Consider the following 23,081-nt stretch of genomic DNA (forward strand, 5'->3'; position numbering starts at 1 on the left):
TCTTACACTGAAATGATACTTTAAAAAGCAGTAAAACTGGGCTACATTCATCAAAAGAAACTGTGGGATTTGGTGGAATTAGATAAATACGTCCCTCATAGCCACTCCCCAGAAAATTACAGTAGGACACAGCTCTGTCTCAGAACGGTTTTGGCAAATAGGTTGGGTATTTTTTCAACAAAGAAACTTTTTAACTTGTACCATTTGATACACAGTGTCACCTAACATCTTGATACTAAATGGTTACAAATATCATTGTGTTTATAACATTTATTTTGTTTGCTCGTGGATTCTGAAGTGAATAAAAGTATTTTGAAAATGTATAAAAAATAGAATTAACTTTTATTTGGTGAGAGCAAATCATCACTTTTTTCCAGTTTTTTTCATATCGCCTGTACGAATAAATAACTATTTAGGGAAGTTTGTCATGAATTAATGGACTGTCATATTCTTGGTATTTTCTTTGGGTACTGATGAATCAAAATTTGCAGAGAGGTTTGAGATTAAAGAGAAGACGTTCTTCAGTATCTCGGCATTCAAACAACCTAGCTTCTGGGAAAAAACTACTTTAAAATATCAAGTTTAAATTTTAAAGTTATATCTAATGAGCTTAGAAAGTTGAAAACGTAACCACTGAGCTCAATAAATCTGAGTTCCTTGAGTTAGTTGAAATGTGAAATTCTATTTTACTTGTAACACACAGAAATATTAAAAGTCCCAATGTTCTAATGCTGAATATTTCTAGGAATACATTTCAAGTTGCTAGTTAACCACCTCCGAGTTTCTACACAAAGCAGAAAGTGAATTCTTCAAAACAATAAAAACATTATAATGATGCAAAACTTGCTTTTCCAGCAGCAAGTATAATAGAGAAGCACCATATATCTTCGTAGTGCACCATTTACTTCTTGTGGTCACACGTGTGACACTGCCTTCTCCAAACAACAGCCATTGGAATGTCTTTCCTGTAAAGGTGGCAGTAAACAACTTCCTTACTCCAGAAGGATATTATCATAAAAAATATGAAAGGAAACACTTTTGGTAGTGCCATCTGTCATGCTGCCACACTGTGACTTTACTCCTTCAACTCCCAATCTCCTTCGCTTTGCATTCTTATGTATTAGCCAGCCTTCCTTGCCTTAATTTCTTCCTCATAACATATGACAGTGCAAAATGACACTTTTAAAGAAAGAAGAACTGCCCCTTGAGTCTCAGTGTTCAAGTGATCCCTAGTACCCTGTACTTTAGTGAGGTCAGCAAGTAAAGAAAAAAAAGAAATATTCCTTTTTCAACATTTATGCACCAATTACTGTACCTCAGACATTCCCTTAGAAAATATGTCTCGTCTCTCAGTGGTTTATGTGGCACCATGTCCTGCCTCAAAGCAAAGTTAATTCCAACATAAATTGAAGAGGAGACTCCTGTCACTGAAGGGTTCAGATAACATTTTGCTGTCAGTTCTTCTTCGTGCATGATTTACAACATTGCTTGCCATAAAATTTGTGGTTACAGACACCATGCTGGGGTACCAGATGACACCAAGTGAAGAAATCCACACAAGAAGGATCATCTGAAGGACAGAAATCCAAGCAATATGTTAAGACAGTGTTTTAGCAGTTCTACAAGTCAGGCAATACTTCCACATACTTGTATGCATTGGTAATGTTAAAAATATTCAATTCAAAGACAAGGCACCATGAGCTACTTTTCATCTCAAAATTACTAGTTTCTTTTTAATTTCTCAAGTTATATTGATAGAGCTAGAGATAATAGAGCTAATACAGTAGTATCAGAGACTAAAGAAATCAAAGAACTAAGGGCACCACACTTCAAAGTTCAGGAAAATAGGAAGAAATGGGGATTAGACCACTAGTGAGTGGATAAAGAAAGTCATCCTTGTTCTCATTGCTGATTATAAATGTTGTTCTTAAGCCAAGTACTTGCACAAACGAACCCGCTCCAGTGCCCTAGTGCTTGTCAGCATAAACATTGCCTGGAGTTTACCTGAGCCTCAGACAAGTGTCAGCTTGGAGCATACCTACGGAAACCTGAATGCATGGACTCGGCGCACACAAAATGCTTTGCTAGGTGTTTGTATTCCAGCACTTGCCAGAGGCTCTTATATCTCTCCATTTGACTATACAGGAAACCTAAGCAATCTCTCTTCTAACTCGGACACTTCAGTTAGGTGTCATGAATCAGGCTTTTAGGACTCTGAATATGCCGTGTTGGTGAAATCTTAATCAACTGTAATGGGAAAAAGAGACAGGCTGACAATGTTTACTTCTGAAAAGCACGGCTTTTAATTACAAAAATAAATAAATCAGACTTTTCAATTAAGATTTTATTTCACTTATATTTATGTACAGATTATTTATGCTCACAGTCCAGTAGGTTTAAAAATATTTCATAGCTGCTCCTTTCTACAGTTTTGTAGTGGATGCTTTATGTTTCTTTAAAAGAGCAGAGTGATGATTCATATGGATGATTTATAAACAAATTCACAATGTCTGAGAGAGCAGTAAGACATTTAAATGAGATTTAGCAAAATTTATAGCTAGACTGAAATCTCCTATGAGCATGGGAAAAGATTCCATTCAGCCCTGAGAACTACTGTTTACATGGTCAATGAAAGGAATTTACATGGAGCCACTGTTGTCTGCGTTCTCAGATCAGCCACGTTGAGACACAGAAGATAAATGCTGCCTCACACAGCACAGACAACTTCTTCATTTTCTACAGTCCAGGAGTCATTTCAGTCTTTCTTATATGAAGTTCTTTTGATCATTCATCACTTTTTGCTTTTTTGATTCCCTTTTTTAAGATGGCAAAGGTGATTTTTGGATACCTTTATCACCCTCATATGTATTTGTATGAATACAAAAATCAGAAAAGAGATGTCATTTTATTCCTCATTTTTTTCAGAACATATTCCTCCCTGTAAATACTGATGTTATATAAAGAAAATACTGTCCTTAAACAGTTCTCCAGGAACTAGGAGCCTCAATACCATACTGCAGCCTTCGCTCTCAACAGTGTGACATTTGTATTCTTACTTGAGTGTCAGTAAGGGTGAAACTGGTAGCTTAGCCACATCTAGCCACATTACTTGAGCTACTGTCCACCACACAGAATTTGCCACAGGGAGGACCCAAAGCAGACAGCAGATGAAAACCATGCAAAGCACAAGGTGAGGAAAGCCTATGTTCTCGTTAAGCCAGACACAAGATCGCTTGCCATTTAAGGGTAAATTTTCCAAAGTTACCTATGACTCACTTTTTTAAAAATTATATAAGCAGTGAGGGGGCAATGTCAGTCAATCTTCATGTCCCTTTTGAAGATCAGAGTGCAATGCTAACATTACAGAGGTATGACCAAAAACTTTACTCTTGGGACCTAAGCCAAAGGCCATTGAAATCAACAGAAACACTCCCACTGACTTCAATGGGTATGGATCAGGCTGTCAGCTCCTTATTTCCATTTATTCAATTATTTTTATGTTGTTTTAATTTTGATCCATTTCAAGCACTTAGATTTGCTGGCTAGGGGTTATGGTGACCGTAACTGCATCTAAGAGAGGGATGGAAATGACCCAGCCTGTCTAGGGAAGTGTGTAAACTCTCCCTGAAACATTAATTTCTTGATGTGTGATCACTTGTGATCACTGAACTGGAGCTGCATGGCTGATACTAGAGACTGATTTGCTTCAACGTGATTCCAGCACAGCTGGTTCCCTCTCTTTTTGCTAGTTTAGACAGAAAGTTAGAGAGCAGTGAAGAGGTAATTGATCTCTAGAGCCTGACGACCCAGTTATAATAAAGGAGAAAGGGCTCCTGCAGATGTGAGGAGAGAGAGAAACAGGCCAAGGCCAAAATTAGTAACAGACATTACTCCAGACATGAAATATGGCAGAGGGAGGCTGGGGTGAAAGAACAGTGTTTGCTATATTATGACAAAAAAGGATACAATACAGAAATTCTGAAGTACAGCAGAACTTTTTAAGAAAGTTATTTAGCATTTTAATTATTAAGACCATTTAATTGCTTATAAAAACAGCGACACTGCTTACTTTTCCCTTTTAGGACCATTTCATCTAAATATTCAGTCTAGCTGAGTTTCAGCTGACTGAGAGGAGCAGTTTGGATTCAGGTCGCCAGATAAAAGTTTGATTCTATGTGTGTCTTGAGTCAATGTAGTAGAGTGGTCTACATTAAGATATTACTCAGTTTTACAGGGTTTCTAGGCACACTGAATGTCTTGAATCAGTATAGATGAGAGGGGAGGTTGGCTAATTTTAAATTGCAAGATACAGGGCCAGAGCTTGACCTTTAATCTCAGCTCTGTTACCACTTTTCTCTTCCAATCCAGCCTTATAAATATTACTTTCAGCTCCCTGCTTTAAAAATGGTAACAAGACAGTTAGTGTAAGGTTATGTATGTATATAAGAAAGTTAATAATGTGTGAAGTGCTTCAGTATGCTTGGCTAATTGGTGTTATATGGGACTAACCTGGACCTCCATGAGCTTTTTTCCTCCATTAAGAAGGAGCACAAATTGTAGCCAGCTTGTAAGCAAATATATGGGAGGACAAATGCCCTTTTTCTGTGGTCCTTCAGAGAATTCCCATTCTGCTATCCAGAGAGACACAGAGCCTCTTGCTCTTCCTACTCTAGAATTGTAAAACATGCTAAAGAGATGGAGAGGGATACTGGAGATATACAGGTGCAGGTAGAGCTTAATTCTGTGTTTCCTGGCTGCACATGTCATACACTTGATCAAGAGCAGAGAGAAGAGCAAGTACATCCTAGATGAAGCATTTTTGGACAGCAGGGAGATGGGTGCAATCTGAACCTTGGGTGGACTTCAAAACACCAAAAATAAATGGCATGTTCTCATTGCTCAGTTCAAAAGTCGCTATTTTTAATCATTTATTGGTACCAAGATAGGATGTATCAATGTGATTCAACAAGATAGTCTAAAGATATAGGTCAGATGCAGGTCAAACCCAAAAGGCAAAGCTTCCTTTAACATACCCTTTTTTTTTAAACATAACGCTGTTTTTAAAATCTTCTCCTGTCTGTCTCAGTTATACTCTCATGCATGCTTTCAGAGGGTTCTCTTTGAGAAGAGAGATGCTTTAGTATCAGTGACAGTAAAGCTAGAAAGTTTGGGGAAGATTCATGTGTGCAGGAACATGCCAAATATTAATCTCCAGTGGGTATAACTGAACAAGGTGATTTTTGCTGGATATAGAGTTCTAAGCAATGAACCCTTCTGCAGCATGTAGAGCTGGGTTTTACCTCTTTTGACAGGGGCTGGGCAGAAGTTTGTGTTGCAAGCTCTCAGGATTGCTGGTTTCTGATGGGGCAAGCACCCAGAAGCTGGTCTTCCTTGGCGCAGGCACTGTACGCGCCGAGTTTGCACTCCCCCTCCACATGTTACTGTACACTGCCAAGAGGAAAAAATGAAAAACCATGTTTCATACAGAGAATCTCTCAGAGCTCACAAAATCCAAAGGAGAAACATTCAAGGGCTTTGGATGAGACTATCAAAGAAAGAGAGGTCAGGATCAGATGTGCTGATGTTCAGCAATCCCCACCAGGCCTAGCTTTTCAAAGATCTGTGCATCTGTTCCCCATGTTGAACTCTTCAGAAAGTTTGGTTATTTAAGGACTCAGCTGAAAATATGGTTCCTTACTTTGATACCTAGACATGAACCAAACATTTTAGAAAACCTGTTCCTGATTGTCTGCATTGATTTCTTTTGAACTCTGAGCCTCTGGGCCCAATCCTGCTGTCTGAACAGAGATAAAACTCCTGTGAGAACCATAATAATGACAGTACCTGGGGAAAAACACTATGTATTTGCAGGAAGATCTATGAAGTATTTTAAAATGAATAAGCCTTTTACTTGTATGTGTTTCATGAAAAGTTGTCTTAAAGATAAATGTGATCATTTTCATCTGATTACAATTATCAGACATACATTGTTTCATGTAAATGTTACTAAATAAGTGTGTGTCTTATTGATATGTGACTCATAAAGTAGACAAGTTCCAGAAATACAGAAGCTTGTTTGCAAGAATGTAGAAACAAATACAGACTGATCCCATAATTAATCATAGTATTTAGGGAATTCCAGACAATCTGTGCAGATGCTCAAATACACTGTGCATATAGGTATGTAATAGTTCAACCACAGTGCAGTTTGAAGAAGCCTGAGAAGGAAGAATTGGAAAATGAGCATGGAATGTAGTGCCTCTGGAGCACAAATAACATTTTTAGGTGACATTCTTCAGTTCCAGGACAAAGAAATGAACTGCACCAAAATACCTGATGAATATGGAGCAGCTGCATCAGGCTTCAATGTCTGAGTGGTGTGACCTTCCTTAGGGAATGGCTACGTGCAGGAGACACCTGTGGACTGTTATCCTTGTGGATATCTCCTCAGTACAATCAGACGTTTGATTGCAGCACATTTAGGTAGACTGAAGCTAGCTTTATTCTAGGTAGCTCAGACTCATGTGGCCCTAAAGACAAAGCAGCATGGACTTCAGTAGTTTTTGCCCCTCCTGCTGTTTATGCCAACCCAGCTAGTGTCCATTCTTTGGCATATAACACCATAGCTCCTCTAGGTTTGGTGTCTCCAAGACTAAAACTGCAACCCCACCTTCTCATTATGGTGGATAGATTGTCTGAGAGTCAACAGTCCCATTGCAGTTGTTTTCTTCTTCAGTGCTCTGTAATGAAAAGCTCTAGGGGATGCTGTTTGAACTACTGTGCAGAGGAAACGTGTGCCTTTTATAAACTCCTCAAGCCAAGATATGCAATTACTGCTGGAGACAGAGTGTTAGGGCAGGGAGGGAGAGGCAAGAAAGCTACTCATTCCTACCTGCTGCCAGGGGGAGGAATACCAGCCAGACACCATGTTATACAAGGTGCGTGATGGACAGGGCCCATTGTTGCAAGCTTCTTCCAGTTCTATATTTGGTTTCTTGATGTTTCTACATCTTCTCTGAGGAAAGGTGATCAATTTCCCATGGATGCTTTTCTCACCACATTTCAGTTCTCGCTTTTGCACGCCTGGGCCACAAGAGGCTGAGCACTGCAAAAACAAAGTACAAATTATGTGAAATTACAAAAGCATTGTACAACTGAAAACACAAAGACCATGTTCCAGTCCATAATCTGTAAACTGAAATATGGATCCCAGCCAGTCGAAAGTTGAGAAAAACAAGGACATCAGGGTACATCTAACTACATCTTGATGTATAGACCTGTGTTTTTTATAGGGCCTTGCCTAAAACACCTGATTTTCAAATGAAGCTCAGCTTTTTTTTTCTTCCATGTGGTTTGTGCATGTCCTGAGTCAACGTTCTCAAACAAGACTAGCAAAGGAACAGAGTCAACCATGTAACTGCACCATGTTACCTCACTCCAGGAAGAAACCACCCACTGGAGCCGGTCATTTTTGGGGCATCGTCCTAGCACGCAGGTCTGCTGGGATTCAGGTTTCTGGTCTCTGCTGCACATGCTCTCAGGCAAGATTTTCTGCTTAGGAGGACTGGTACTTTTGCAGTAGACATCCCGTTTCTTAACACCTCTCCCACAAGTCTTGGAGCACTGTGATGGAAAGAAATACTCATTTGAGCTAGAGGAAATGAAAATTGGCATTATTTGTATTTTACAGCAGAGCATAGAAAACAAAGTTAATGTGCTATGTAGCTGCTATTATAATACAAGTAAACTTGAAATTCTGTTGGTATATGTGTAGTAAAATGACATTTATATGCCACTTCTCAAACATTGTTCTAAGTGATTTCTTTATGTAGACTATCAGCTTTTATAGCCCGCATGTAGGACAGATAGGTAATATCTCTCTTCTGTAGATGAGGGAAGCTGGAGTTATGAGCAAAATGCTTTTTTCCCCGGACAGCATAGTTGAAAGCTGGTCCTAACCTCCCATCTCAGAAATCTCTCACAAGATGTTCTCAGCTATTTGTTATTTTGTCTTTACCTGGGCCTAGAGGGATGAGATAGAGGCAGAGAAAACTACCCAGGGAATCTTTACAGGACTCCTTCACCAAGTTAATCTCACTACAAGATAGACTGTGATACAGACAACAGTTAAGATGTTTGACCAAAGATATGTTAATTGCCAAGGTTACAACTGAAGCTTAGGGCAAGTCACCAGTGAATAAATATGCATTGCTAAGCTGTGGTTCAGTTTAAAACACATTCTATAATTTTCATTGCCTTAGCAAGCAACAAAATGCATTAATAAGTCATTTCTGGTGAAACAGGGAAATAAATGGCCCTGAGATAATGCTGCTGGCTTTCTACTATGTTGCACCCTCTTTCAATTGCTCTTTTTAATAATAATTAAAACAGGCACATTCCAGTGCAGAATCCTATGCTACCACTGTACGTATTAAACCATAAATGTTTTAAAGAGATTTCATGAAAGCAGAGTTGTACTGGGGATGCAACAGAAATATCTGCTTGTTGAAAAGCTATGATTTATAATCTTTCCCCTAAACAAAAAAAAAAACCTTTACATTTAAAATGACTCTGATTTGTGAAGAGAGACTGAGTATTTTCCTTTTTTTTTTCTTTTAACTCTTTTGAGTCTGTGATATAGCAGCTTTCAGCTGAAGTCTTAAAAGCTTTGCTAAATTGTTCAGTAGGCCTGTCACTACATTTTGGCAGGACTTGGGGACCTAATTTTCATAGACCTCCTTTGAAAAATCCCAACCTGAGGCATGTATCTCCTAAAGAGGAGAAAAGCGCATACTTAGGGTTTTAAAGGAAATTTGAAAGTATGAATATGTTTGAAGAGTGTGTTCTTCTCTTTTAAGCATCTAATCATCTTCTCTGTTTTTTATAAGCTCATGCCATGGTAAGAACTCCTTCACATACACTGGAACAAAAAAAATCCTTTTTGAGTGTTAAAACTCTGTTATGATGGACTACTGAGTACTTACTTGTCTGTCTTAGTACATGACAGCGTATTCTCCTCGAGGGGTAGTCTGCGCTTCTCAATTGGGATTGCTTTGGTCAAGCTCTTCTTGAACACTTAGAGAGTAACTACCAAAAAGTGTGCACAGAAGTAATAGATTTTGCAGTGCATTTAAATCTACCTTGAATCTCATTAAATGAAGATGGAAAAACTCAAAAATTATGTAGCTCCTTTTGATATAGGCATACTGTTGGCTCTCTCTCTAATCTACAGATTTGCCAGTACTTCATTTATCCTTATGTTAGCAGTTCACACCAGCATCAATAACAGCGAAAGAAAGAGCAGAAATGAGTTTCATTGAAGTGTGTGTGTGTTTTTTAACTCAGACCTGTAGACTGTCAGGCCTTTCCTAGGCTTGTGAAGGAGGGTGTGTACACACAGGAATCTGCCTAGGGGCCCATGGCTACTGCCTTATGCTCCGATGGCAATTAACTGCAGCACTACTCTATTTCTAGGAGAATAGTTACACTCTTAACAAAGGCAAAAGTACAGAAGTGATTATTGTACATGTAAATCATAACTTTATCAGCCCATAATTCAAAAATGTGTGTACATTAATATGCAAATCTAATCCCAAATGATTCTTCATTCCTTGACTGCCTCTCATCTCTAAGAAAAGTTAGTATTGCTGTGGGAATTAATCTCAGGGAGGGATTCATGGCCTTAAGGAATCCATAGAGCCTTAAGCTATGAAACCAGAAAAAAATTATCAATCTGTTTGTATGTACTAAAAAGGAACGGATGTGTCCACTTCCAACAAGCCCTGCTGTCTGATCATGTATAAAGGCTAGTTAAAATATATACATAATTTACATATTATTTTCATGAATGGAGCCACTTGCAAAGTATTAGTCCTTACAAAGTTTGTCCTGTTCCCTCTCTTTTAGCAGAATTTTTGGCAATATTTTCATTATGCTAGCAAAAGGAAAAGTAAGTTTTTCTCCAGATTACCTGAGACCACAGTCCAGGGCTCCATTCAGGTGGGCAGTCTTGATTATTGCACATCTGCACTTGTGTAGGGGTGCTGACAGGACACAGGGAATGGGCCACCACCTCCTCTCTTTGGAAAGCCTTTTTCTGGACACACTGAATGAGACGACTTTGCTGCCCTCCTCCACAAGATTTGCTGCATGCACTCCATTCCCCTGCCAACCAGCTTAAAGGAGAAAATACATATTAGAAACTAGGAATCCAATTAACTTCATAAAATCAATGCATGTGAGCCACCTATCAAATGTGAATTATTCAGTGATTCTGCTTAGTTTGCTCTACTGATACACTGATATCTTTTCAAGCAATCAGAAAGCCTAAGTTACATAATCTATCTTCAAAGCATAGAATATTTTAATAGGGATGAAGTATAAATCATACAAATGGAAAAATGGCTATTACTTATTTACAGTTCTCTTCTACGAGAACAAACTTGTCTATGAATCTGACTTGGAATTTGTAWTTCCATGGGGATCAGAGTGATACAGCCATTGAGAGTGGTAGAATATCTAGAAAATCTAAGGATCTGGATAACAAATCACCATTCCTTCTTAACCATGTCTATGTTTTTAATTGAAAACACTCTCTCTAAAACAGCAGAAGAAAAAATCTTGTCTAAAGAAATGATAGGATGATCTCTTCTGTCACTTTAGTTGCTAAAGAGACATCCAAACGGACTAATACTCCAGAGGAAGAAATCAGATATGCAGAGAAAGAGATGGTCAAAATTCTGTAAATAGATGAGAGTGGGTTATTGCCAAGTTCTGTCCTTTGTTACAGTTTTCCTTGTTACAGTCTCTCTCAGAAGGAGGAGGAGAAGAAAGATTCACCTATGCAGATGCTAAGGAGGAAGCTGGCAGGGCAGGCAAAGAATAGGGCCAGTTTACCTGAGTATGTGCCACCAAATGCATTTGTACGGAGAAGCATTTGCATATGACTATAAATGTCAGCATGGTGCTGTCCAGTGATATTTATGTCATGCCTTAGCTTTCCTCTGTTTACAAAAAAGAATTGGCTTGTTAAAATCAGCAGCCCTGTCATTAGTGTTTGGAGGATTTAAATGTCCTCAGACAAATATATTTGTCAGCCAGATGATGGAGAACCTAAAAAAACAATATGAATTTAACCAGCCAAAAGCTATTGGGCAAATCTGTACTTGAGTCACAGGCAAGCTTCAGTCATGCACGATTATCACAAAAAGTACCTAAAGGCTGAAGAAGTATTGTCAATTGTTTAGGATAAGCTCAGTTTTGAAACCTTAAAAGCTGCTCAGTATTTGTATTATTGCAGCACTGGGCGGGTCCCCAGCCTCTATGTAATGTTGCGCAAACATACAGCAAAGTGTCTTTGTCCTCACAGGCTCACAAGGTAAGTGCAAGACCATAAATAACAACTGGAGAGGAAAACAGAAGTGAAGAAAGCAAAGGAAATTATAAATGACTAAATGATTAGTCAAGATAAGAACTCTTATTCAAATACCCAGCACGGAATTTAAGGTCAGGATTTTAAAATAGCAGTTTTATGCATTTTTCATAATTTATTTCACAGAAAAGGTTCTTGTCTCAAATCCAGCTGCTTGACCTATCCTGCTTGGTGCTTTTTCACAGCATTAGCCCTGTGACAACTAGAATAGCTGCCTATATAGAATTTTAATGACAGAAAAGGCTTTTTTCTTCTCACTGTGTAAAAGATGAATAGCATCCCATTTGCCTGTTCTTTCACATCTGTCTGAAATCAAAAGTAATTTTAATTTGTAAAGATGTGTTAAAAGCCTATCTTGGAAAAACTCCTTTGGGAAAAGAGGAAAGCTTGGCTCACAATTTAGTAACTGCCAAAAGTGTTGGGGAAATGTAAAAGGCCCCAATTAGGACAAAGAAATGTTAGTGTGAAAAAAATCAGTAGTTATGTAATTCCTGAAAACTTCAGAAGTTCTCTTTTTGTCTGATTTGTAAATATTTGGAATATTGAAACACAAACTTCTGGAAAGAAAGTATAGTCTTAATCCATGCTACATCTTACAATTACTTTGCCTTGATGTTTCTGGTGACTGATTGGTAGAGCACCCGAAAATGATCATTTTAAGAGTTTACTCACCAAAACTATCAAAAAAGTCTCCCTTTTCACAGAGGAATGGCCAATAAACCTGCTTTAATGTCCTCTAGTAAACTGCCGTTTTCCAAGATTATCTGGGCTGTGATCCAACAGTATCTTTCATTAGCTCAAATATCTAAATAATTATGACCAGATTTGGCAGCTCTGAAATCCAGCAATAACAGTGTGCAGTTGTGGTGCCTTTCTGTGTTCGTACTGTTAGGATGGTAACTTTGCTCCTCCTCAGATTAATAAGTCCTTGTTCRTATGCAGTAATTATTCCTCACTGAACTTTACAAGTCTGGAGTCTTCGCTTTTATGTCACAAGACTGACACACTTGTATCTCCATCTACTGTTCACCTCTTTCCCCGCCTAGCATGCCTGCCTCATTTGTTTCTTCTTTATTTGCTCATTATTAAGCATGCGCTTTGTTTCCTCCATGGTAGTTATTAATACTACATTTTTTGATGTTTGGCAGTCTCAGTTTTATGGGAGATACTACATGCCGTAGGTTTCTGGCAGATTCCTCAGCAGAGATAATCTGGTTTAGTTCCATTCATCATTCAGTTCAATGGCAATCTGTTGATTTAAGACATGGTCCCACATGTAGATCCGTCATACATTTAATGTATTTTGAGGATTTAAAAAATAATTAGTGACTTGAATACTTTCTCTGCAGTTTGGGGGCATTAGGGTTTTTGTGGTTTTTCTTTTTGTACTTTTTTAGGGTTCAAGTCACTAATTGTGCTGTAAAGTACAATAAGACTACTAGAGCAGTACAGCATAAAAACATTACATTGCATGTCAAAACAGATATTCAGATATTTTCAGTGATAAATTTATCAGTGGATCTTCAAAGTATATGGGGGCCTCCAGTTAACAGAAATGGAGATTTTGTGTGTGGTCTAAATGGACCGAATAGAAATGAAGAGCATGTTTGTGAAACTTTATACCAACACGATGCCACATAAAATGAAGGTGAGCATAAACAGCTTAAAAGGTGTCCTGGAAATATCATAGAAACTACGTTTCTGTCTACATGATATTGAGTCCACTGGATAAAAATACTTCTGGCAGAAGATAAGTCACATACAAACAGATTGTGTTTGGCTACAAAGATTACTTAAAATTAGTATTCAGAAAATCATGTGGCTAAAAGCAATCTAAAGAAACTGCTGAAGCAGGAACACGGAGCTCTCATGTGACATGCTGCCATTATTTAAACCTTATCTCTATCCTTTTGTGGTCATACTGTATAATTTGCCATTTGGATTTTGTGTTCTCTGCTGTAATCTTTAAATTTTGCAGGAAATTCCAAACTATTACTGGACCATTTTTGAGTATGTCGAACATATTGCAAACTATGGATTTTTAAGTAAAAACAAAGCCACTGCACAGCCTATATGTCTTTTCACTTTACCCCATCATCCTCTCCTGGATTGGGAGAGATAGGGAAAGCCTATTAAACTATTAAATGTGCTGTTTTTATATAAGTATGGGAGTGGGCTTGGCCAATTGCTTTTACCACCCATTGCTGTTATCACTGCAGAGTAAAAACAGCAGATGATAACAGGACAAGAGCTTTCCTCCATTTCTTCTGCCTTCTGCTGCCATGCACCACTGCTGCATCTCCAACTATTTTCACTTCAATTTCTCACTGAACCACTCTTAATTTTTCCACATATCTCTTAGGAAAATCCACTGTTCCAGAAGTCAAATGGCTTGTCCAACATAATATTAGCTTTTCTGATCTTTAATATAAAACCAAAATAATGCTATGGCTGCAAAGTCAGGCATGCAAAAGTGAAAAAAAACAGCAGAAGAAAGACTGCCAATGTATCCTTAAATCTACCCATTTATATTCTAAGCCACATGAAACTGTGTTTAATTACATGAACACACAACATTTTTTTCCAAAGGACCCCTACCACAGCTACTAGAGATCAGTGTGACGCCCTTGTTTTTAAAGGAGCTCCACTGATTTATGCCAGCTGGATTCTAAATACTAATCTCTATGTCACTGTCTTCCTTTGCATCTCTCCTTTCTTATGTCTTTTAGACAATAAGATTGTTAACATAGGAAATGTCTCCATATTTATTTTTGTGGGCACCAGGAGCATTGCTGACAATTTATTTGGCTTAGATAATCTTCTTACTGGTATCATAATACTCTATGGCACATTTTGTCCAAAAATCAATAATTACACTTCACAAGATTCTTTTAACCTAATCTAATATGCGGAATCTGAGTCACGGGGCCATGCTTCCACATGGGGAGTAGCACTTTACTCAGGAAATGGTCTTATTGATTCAAGGTGAGTAAAGGTGGCAGAACAGGCCTCTAAGTAACTGAGATTTACTCAGTGTCACATAGCTAACCCCAGCATGGTGACAGAGCTGCAAGCAATCCTCAGGAGGTCTCGCTTAGCAACATTAGAAACACCGCCTCCATTATTATCATTGGGCAAAAGCCTACACAAGTAACATTTTAAAACAATTACTGTTTTAAGTTACAGAATAAAAGTGGGTTCATCTAGCAGGCTATACAATTCTGTGTACCTATCAGAGAGGACTTCTTCCCCAGCAAAGTCCGACATAAGGCACAGCGAAAAGATACAAAAATAAAGTGCACTTACTATGCTGGGCAGGGATTAGTATTGCATAGCTTTGTTTCAGTTAAAGGCTTCATCCTTGGGCCACAAAAAGAGGAATTAACTTGTGTACGATGATCTTCTAAACAAATTGCTTTTGCTGTAATGTGTCCTATAGAAGTATTAGAAAGAAATATAGTAAAATAAGTGATTATTCAAAATGCAAGAGAAAATGTAGTAGGAAAGAATTTTAATCAAACAAGTCCAAGCTCATGCTTGGTACAATTCCACTGACTTGAACTATATAAAATAGAATTTAATTTGGCAACATGTTTTTAGCACTAATTTTCTTCTCTGCAACACAGGTACTATTGAAGTCAGATGAAACATTTTAGTTATAAACAACATATTTGGAGACTCTTCCCCCAGCAGAAATTAGTAATACTTCAAATCCTGATTTCCCGCAGAAACAAGCAGTACTTTCTTAGGGCTTTCCTCACATGTTTGCAAAAACATTTTGCAATTGTTCTACTATGTCTTTACAGACTTCAGCATTCTGGAAGCTCCTGTACCTCGTGTCTATCTAGTTTCAGCAGCAGGACAGATTAGAGAAGGCTACAAATGCCTTAAGGGATTAAGTGATTTTATATATTTATCCTTTAATTGAGATGGATCATTTACTTCACACATGGTTCATTGGGCACAGCAAGCCAAATTAGGAACACTTTTGTTTCCATTGTCTTTATATGTATGCTGTTACATTCATTTGTTTAAAGGGAAGCAAGAAAAATACAGCTATCATATTTTATACCTACAGTACTCCTGGTGGCACTTTTTCCCACAGGTAGGCTATTGATATGCTAGGAAGCCTGACAACATACCAGCAAGATAATCCCAAATGTCACCTGGATTTTTTTTTGCCAATACAGGAACATAGCTTAGCACTTCCTTGGTCAGACAGTCCAATTCTTTACTATTGAAGACAACTGCATCATATTATCTTGTTTATATGACCCAACTCCAATTGAAAAGCCATTAAATTTTTAATTCTCAATTCTTTTTGCAAGACTTCCCACATGCCAGTTTTCTGCTTTCATTAAATCCTAGAATTACTTTCAGTGACAGAACATCCAGAATTTAGAAAAATAAATACATGGTGTGAACGGAGTAAATACCTAGAGGAATACGGTAATAAGAAATCTTTAGTTTATATAGAATTTCAGAATTTGACCTGGCTTAACTCAAATATTTGTAATTAAACAATGAGAAGATCAGGGTGGAACTGTCAGTAAAGGTCTTGATAATATTTTGGTCTTCAATTACTCTCTACAGAGAGATACATTTTACTCCTTATTATTTGTTTTCTTTCTATGTTCCCAAATTACGACTACATCAAAGCATGTATTTAATTCCCACATTACTTCAACAGGAAGATATTATATGGCTACAATTGACCTGAAGAAGAAACACTGAGTCACCTTAAGTGACATGAATTGAGATGGGGATGAGTTTTGTTTACTCTAAAGAAAGTGTGAAAGTACATTTATGTGATAATTTGTYACATAAAAAATAAGGACCAGGCATTCAGTGTAATCCCCTGTATCTACTGATACAGACTTGTGCAAAATTGAAAGGTGCTGAAATGTTTGAGATGTCTTTAAAAGGAAAAAGGGGAGGATTGGAGACTGGAAGGTTACCTACCGCCGCCGCAGGCAGCTGAGCACGCTGACTGCACCGTCACCCAGGAGTGGCTGGGTCTTTTGACAGATGTCTTGTTCTCATGCGTGATTCTGGAAAATGTATATTCCCAAGCAATCCCAGGATTTTTGCCCTGTAACAGGATCTAGAGAGAGGTATTTGGGTTTTGTTTAAAAAAGGGGGGGGAGAATAAAGAAAAAAGTTCTGTCATTCTGAAGGAAGTGGAACAACACATAATACATACATAATATATTTATACACATCACATTTCTGACAGAATTTTCAGGGGACCTAATTCTTTGTTAAACTAAAACCACAAAGGTAATTCCTAAACAGCAAAGTTTTTGCAAGGACCAACACCTGCAGGGCATATAAGAGAAGAGTGCAGAAATACAGGATTCAGTACAACGCTCCTTTAAGGCAGAAGGAATTTGACTGGAATGATGAAGCAGAAATGCCTTCAGCTGGTGTGACCTATCCTCCAAAGACTTATCGCAGTGCAGTGTCTGTCACTGTCCCTGCCCTCTTGCTCAGTGCTGCGCATGGAAACGGCCGTGGACGAGGGGATCCCTCCATTCAGGAGCTTGCTTGCAGGTATTGGAGTTTGCTTGTGGCAGTGCTGTGGATGGAGTAAGGATTTGGTGCCGGGAGAAATTTTCTGTCTTGTACTAAGCAAAGACTAGTCTAGCTGAGCCTTTCACAACACCTTCTACACATTCAGAAGCGTTTGCCCGCTGGAGTAAACAAGACTAAAATGCTTTACTGCAAGGAGCTTGAGGAAAGTGGTAGTATAGCTGCGTGGGGAGTGGGAAGAGAGCTGGTTAGAGATGGCTTCCAGAGGCTGATGGTGACATAGCATTTTTTCTTGTAAATAAAAAGTTTTCCTGTACATATCTTGCAATAGGGAATCCACAACAAATGAAGATGGGTGATCAGTTTTTGTTGGGAAGACCCTCAGCTGGTGGTTTTGTCATGATGATTGAAACCGATAAAGCTGTCAAAAGTTATTCCAGGAAAGGACCTGTCCTTTACAATGGGAAAGCACTGGAAAAATCTTTTATTTCTGATTTTATCAGGATGTTGCCTGTAATAGAAATTTTATAGAAAGTGTGATTACTGGCTACAGTAACAATCTTTGTCACTTAACTCAGGGAGCCTAGCTCTTGGAGGTGTTTCTCAGTGTCTGTTCCGCTATTTAATATTTTAGTGGCAAATTATATTGCAGCTTTCACRTAAACAACTTTCTACAGTTCACTGTATTCATTCCATCAAAGTCTGAATTAAAATCAATGCAAGATGTATGAACATCTGACACATATCTAAATTTGGGGAAATTTTTCTATTAAACAACATTTATTTTAGAAAGCATTTTTGGCAGCTAAGTACCTTTATATTCATACTTAATAGAAAGAGTACAAGAATTTACAATTATAGAGCTCTATTAAGTTTTATTTCTGCATCAGTATGGGTCTGGTCATACTAATATAAAGAGCAGGTGCAGTTAACCTCACTTCCTAAACATGCTTTTTGATAAGCACTAGCATTTCAAGTATGATTCCGGTCTATGTTAATGATTACTATTCAAGATATTCATAAAATCTGGCAGGCAGTATGTCACATGATATCTGAACTGAGTGGGTAAGCACATCCATGTAGGTAGAACTGACCTCTATATAGATAGGTTTCAAAAAACATCAACAAACTTACATTTATGTCTTTTATGACCAAGAAATTTAATAACATTTTAATATGTGGCCAAGTGCTTTAAAGTATTCAAAAAATGTACATATTGGAAAAGAGAAATTACCCATGACAGTGAAAATTTAGACCAAATTTACATGAACTGGAGCTCAATAATATTGAACACATGAAGGATCTGGACTGCATACTGTTTACTTTTCTAGAAGAAAGAAAAGCGGATGCTATATATTCCATTCTTAGCCAAATATTTTATTTCAGTCAGTGAATCTTGATAATGATCCAAACTAAGAATATAGGAATTTAGAACTGTAAAAGGCAAAATACATTCAAAAGAAAAGGAGAGTATGTGCCTTCTCATTGAAAGATTCGGATTAGAGAACCTGCTAAGGGTAGGTAAATTGAAATATGTAAACAAGACTAAATGCTTTACTGCAAGGAGCTTGTTGCATGAACACCTTAAAATACCTGTCTCTATTTCTAGTGAATATTCCTGACAGAAATAATGTTACTATATCTGCTTTACGGAAGAGTCATATGAGTAGATCACAACAATTTTACAAGAACAGAATTAAAGTCAAGCACTCGGAAATTAGAAAACATTGGAACTGAGACTGCTGTGCAACTTCAGGCTGTCCTGCACAAGCGCACTCTGAATCTTTGGATCACATTATATCTTCCAGAAAGCTTCTAGCATGTTCACTGCTYGCAGCACATGGTGCTCACTAATGAGCATATTGCAAAGTTTCCCATAGTTTTTTATGTTCATTCTTCAATAGGCAGTTTCATGCCCATTTGCTATGCCCTGTTCAAATCCTTATCACTTTTTCAGGACTCTCTTTTTCCCTTGGCCATTCATCACTATTTGATACAAGTGTTTTATAATATTTATCAGCCTCTTCAGGTGAAGGAAGATGTCTCTTCCATATGAATTTTGATTTTTGTGAGGCAGTACAACTATGGATTGATCCTTTGTCCTCCTACGTTTGGGGATTTATACAAGCAGTGCTGCAGTCTGTGTCATTGGCCACACTTAGGCAGATTCTTAAAGTGATGGCAAAAAGTCCAACTCTCTTACAACACTACTCCACAATCACTTTGAATCTTGAACTTAAAGACCATGGGCATTAGAGTTCCTACAAAAAAAAGGCTGCAAGGTTTTATTTTAAAACAAGCAACAATACGTGTTCACTCTTCTCTCCTTTTCAATTTAAGACAGACATCTAATGTGTGAAGCTCCAGAACACATGCTTCAGTAAAAATTGTGTGCATCAACCCTAATAAGAATTGAGCCCTGGAAAACCATTCTTTAAGAAACTAGTACCTTTCCTGTTTCTTCTTATAGATCAGACCTCAAAATGCTTTAATTGCCATTTACCACTGGAAGATCCTAGGAGTCCAAGGTATTAGCACAGATCTCAGTGTCCGAGGCAGCCAGAAAATTGTCTGTATCCCAAACTATTATTAGTAAGAAGAACATCCTGTGTTCATTCAATCAGTAGAAAAAGCTATGGTTAGTCTATTTGCAGTGAACGTTTTGTTGACCAAGTGCTGCCCTGTGAAGTGACAACTGAGTAATGAAGAAGGTTATACCTTCCCTTTTGTGAAACTGCTTTACCTTTTCCAACCCTGTCAGAGCACAGAAGGTGCCAAAGGCACACAGTGATGATGGGACTAGGACAGTATCCTTTGATATTCCACCATGCCTACAAAAGTAGGACCCTGATGATAATTGCAGCCTTTGGGCACTGATCATTACATTTTATTTATTCATTTGCTTTTACTTGCTCAATGCTTTTTTCCTCTGCTTTATTTTAATGAGAAACCTTGGTCTGCTGGTGCTATGGCTTTAGGAAGAAGAATTAATTTGAATCATGAAAGGAGACTGATTTACTGACCAGAGCTGGGTAAACAGGGAACAAGCCTGAACCACAAGAAATTTATAGTTTTAAAGACATCCCAAACTTAAGATATGTGGCCTTTGAAGAGATATATATGTTGAAATTAAGCAACATACCTAGGAAATATATTTTTAGTGTGATTATGTTGCTATTAACTAATTGTCAAAGGTCAATGAAATAAAATAAGAACAAGACATGAAATCAAGTGTTAGTGTAGCTACTGTGCTTTCAGTGTGATTATCTGGGGCCACTCTTCCTCAATGCACTTTTTTCACAGTAATGGGTGGCATAAAGCCACTCTTCAAAAAAGAGAATATTTAGTGAGCCTATCCAAATACAGGGAAGCAAACAAGTTTGAAAAGTAACTTTATTTTCTTCTTATGTTGGAAGAGGTCTGGCAAATGTATGAATGGTCAAAGTCAGGTCTCTTTCATGGTCCTCTGAGGATGCACTTTCTCCCATGTCAGTAGATGCTCTGTGTTCCTTCAAGTGCTGAGGCTGAAATTCTACTGGGCCTTCTAGTAAGCCAGGTAGCAAGGAGGAGGATGCTTATTCCCACTGTCTATATCTCAGGACCATGTGTAAGGGTCAGCCCTTGTTTCTAGATTCTGACAACTGTCATAAAACTGCTATGTCGGTGGCCAAAATAAATAGTCTTCTGAAATAATAGTCTTCTGAAAAGTACTATTTAACTGTTCTTTACTCTGTGATAATAGAGGCAAGAAACAAACAAATGCACCTGAGCAACAGGATTCAGAACCCACAAGAGGGAAGATGAGAAGATAGAAGAAATGTGGCAACCAGTTTTATTCCTGTTAGAGCAATATTCTCCGGTGCTTCAACACAGTGGTAGGAAAGAGAGCAAACGATCTCTCACAAGTTAGAACAAGACATGTTRGTATCTATCACTTCAGAGAACAACCACACAGTGATGTAAGAAAACAGCAACCTCCAACTGAGTGAGTGCCTGTGGGGTAAATCCTGCTCACCGTGCAAGCTGACCTGTCCACATTTTAAGACATTGGGCTGCATCCCCTTCTTGTGCCCTGGACAGTAGACACAATTATGACAGGCAAAGTCTGTAACTTTCCCTCTTGTTCCTAGCCAGCAGCCAGAGCTAGAGCCCCTTCCCACCCATTAGATAACAAGAGGGGATGTTTAGAGAGCAAGAACTGTATCGTACTTATGTCTCCTACCTCCTGTATCATCCCATTTCAGCTAAATTGGGAACAGTATTGGAGACCAAATATTGCAGGGTACAAAAGCATATAATTTAAAGTCCCTTGCACTCAGCTGAAAAATGTTATACAATGTATAATGTTCAACCAAATTTTCATCAAGAATGCAATGCTATTGCAAAGTTGCAATTTTGCCAAAGTAATGAGCATATAAAAAGTTTTCTATCGTACTTTCAAACATTCATTATAAAGCCCTTTCTTAACAACCCAATAACTGCAGTCTGCATATACAGCCAAGTTATCAGGCCCACAAATTTGGAAAGACCTCCAGTGCTAGTCTACTTAACTGGATGCATTCCAGCATCTTTTCAGCCAACTGGCATTTGCTCCCAAATTTACAGCTGGCAAACAACCTCCTTAAACATTTCCAGTTCCTCAACAGAACTGTTTAATGTCTACCTTTAACACACCAACCACCTGACTTCAGACACAACACTCAGCAGCTCTGACCGCAGGGCGCAGAGTTATAAAATTTACAGCTTCTTGAGTTCGAAAACCACAGACTCTATGGCTGGAATCTGCCAGATCTATTCTGAAGAAAAAGAACTGGCTTTTGCTTAGGGCATAAAATGTTAAAACAATGGATAAATTGAATTCTCCTGAGTAAAGARCCTTTTCCTTTTACTGCTAATTTTGATTTCAAAGCTAAGCCAAAACATTTTCTAAACTAGCTGTGCATCTGCTCCTCTGTCTAAGATTCTTTATTTTCTTCTTCTTTTTTTCCTTTCCATGGCTATCTTAAGCCTCCAATAAAATACTCTGTTTTGGGGGGGCAAATTTTTAAAGTGCCTATCAACACATCCTTTTTATGATTGATTTGTGCTTTTAAGGTATGTTTTATTGTAAGATGTGTATGTGAAGTTACTTGCAAATACACTGAATTTGGAGAGATTAACTTAGACAAGATAAAGTCCTTTTTCCTCCATAGTATTCTGTCTAATGTATAGGAAAACATAAAAGCGTCTGGCATGTAACAAGTTGAAAAAATGAATGATTATCTCTGTGAAGGACAGATAGACATTTATCACTTATGGAGTGAAGCTGAGCTTAAAAAAAGAGCAAAATAAAGGAATAACTACTGTTTACACACATGTGCTTCATGTATTTTCAACTTTACTCATTCTGCATTTGTATAACTTACAAAATGGGCATAAACCCAAATTTAGAATGCCAACATATATGGTGGCTTTGATCTGAGTATTCAAATTGCATCTACATTTCCTGTGTCTCTCCCATGTTTTGTAAATCTTTGATAATTTCTTTAGGCAGGTATAAAGCAGTTAGCTTTCTCGAGGAGGGCAGACGGAGAAGTCTGCATGTTTGAAAGAGTGGTAACTGGTGGCGGTATTGGTATTTTCAGAAAGATGCTTGTGAGTCCTGCGTTTTCATCTACTATGAACCTACATGTATTTAATAAATACTGTAACATCCAACATCCCGAGCCAGATTCTGATTTCTCTAATTAATCAAGGTTTATTCTGCTGACTTTCATGGATTTACTTTGTTTGCAGTAGTGCAAATCTAAGCATAGAGCATATGATGCTGGGGGAAACTGTTAAACCAGTTTAAAAACACAGGACCCTTGTCTAGAATGGGCACTTATTGGATGTTATCCATGACAGTGGCTAATAGCAGGAGCTTCAAAGGGAAGTGAGAGAACCTGCAGAGGAAAATGACAGTAAAGGAAGAACTACCCATTAGTTAGCTAGCCAAACCTTAAAACAAAAGCATTTTTATGCCTTCCATATTTCTAGAGTCACTTTAAAAACAATCTTAACTAAAAGCTTATGAAAAACTATTGTTTTTCAAGAAAGTCCACTAAGGTCATTAAAAGGAAAAAAAAAAAAAAAGAAA

At 37.9% G+C, this 23,081-nt stretch overlaps 1 protein-coding gene across 1 annotated transcript in view; it reads right to left on the reverse strand.

Annotated features, from left to right (window-relative positions):
• Window positions 1-1,241: 1,241 nt before the first annotated feature.
• Window positions 1,242-23,081, reverse strand: part of ADAMTS18 (ADAM metallopeptidase with thrombospondin type 1 motif 18) — an 80,528-nt gene continuing 58,688 nt past the window's right edge. Inside the window, exons 17-23 of the mRNA XM_026059246.1 lie at window positions 16,394-16,535; window positions 14,738-14,864; window positions 9,971-10,175; window positions 7,432-7,623; window positions 6,893-7,105; window positions 5,301-5,448; window positions 1,242-1,570 (exon numbers count right to left, since the gene is read on the reverse strand). Coding sequence (XP_025915031.1) covers window positions 1,455-1,570; window positions 5,301-5,448; window positions 6,893-7,105; window positions 7,432-7,623; window positions 9,971-10,175; window positions 14,738-14,864; window positions 16,394-16,535 — 1,143 coding nt within the window. The 3' untranslated portion in view covers window positions 1,242-1,454. The remainder of the gene's footprint in view (window positions 1,571-5,300; window positions 5,449-6,892; window positions 7,106-7,431; window positions 7,624-9,970; window positions 10,176-14,737; window positions 14,865-16,393; window positions 16,536-23,081) is intronic.

Source organism: Apteryx rowi, unplaced genomic scaffold, assembly GCF_003343035.1.
Source record: "Apteryx rowi isolate R43461 unplaced genomic scaffold, aptRow1 scaffold_1, whole genome shotgun sequence".
NCBI lineage: Eukaryota > Metazoa > Chordata > Aves > Apterygiformes > Apterygidae > Apteryx > Apteryx rowi.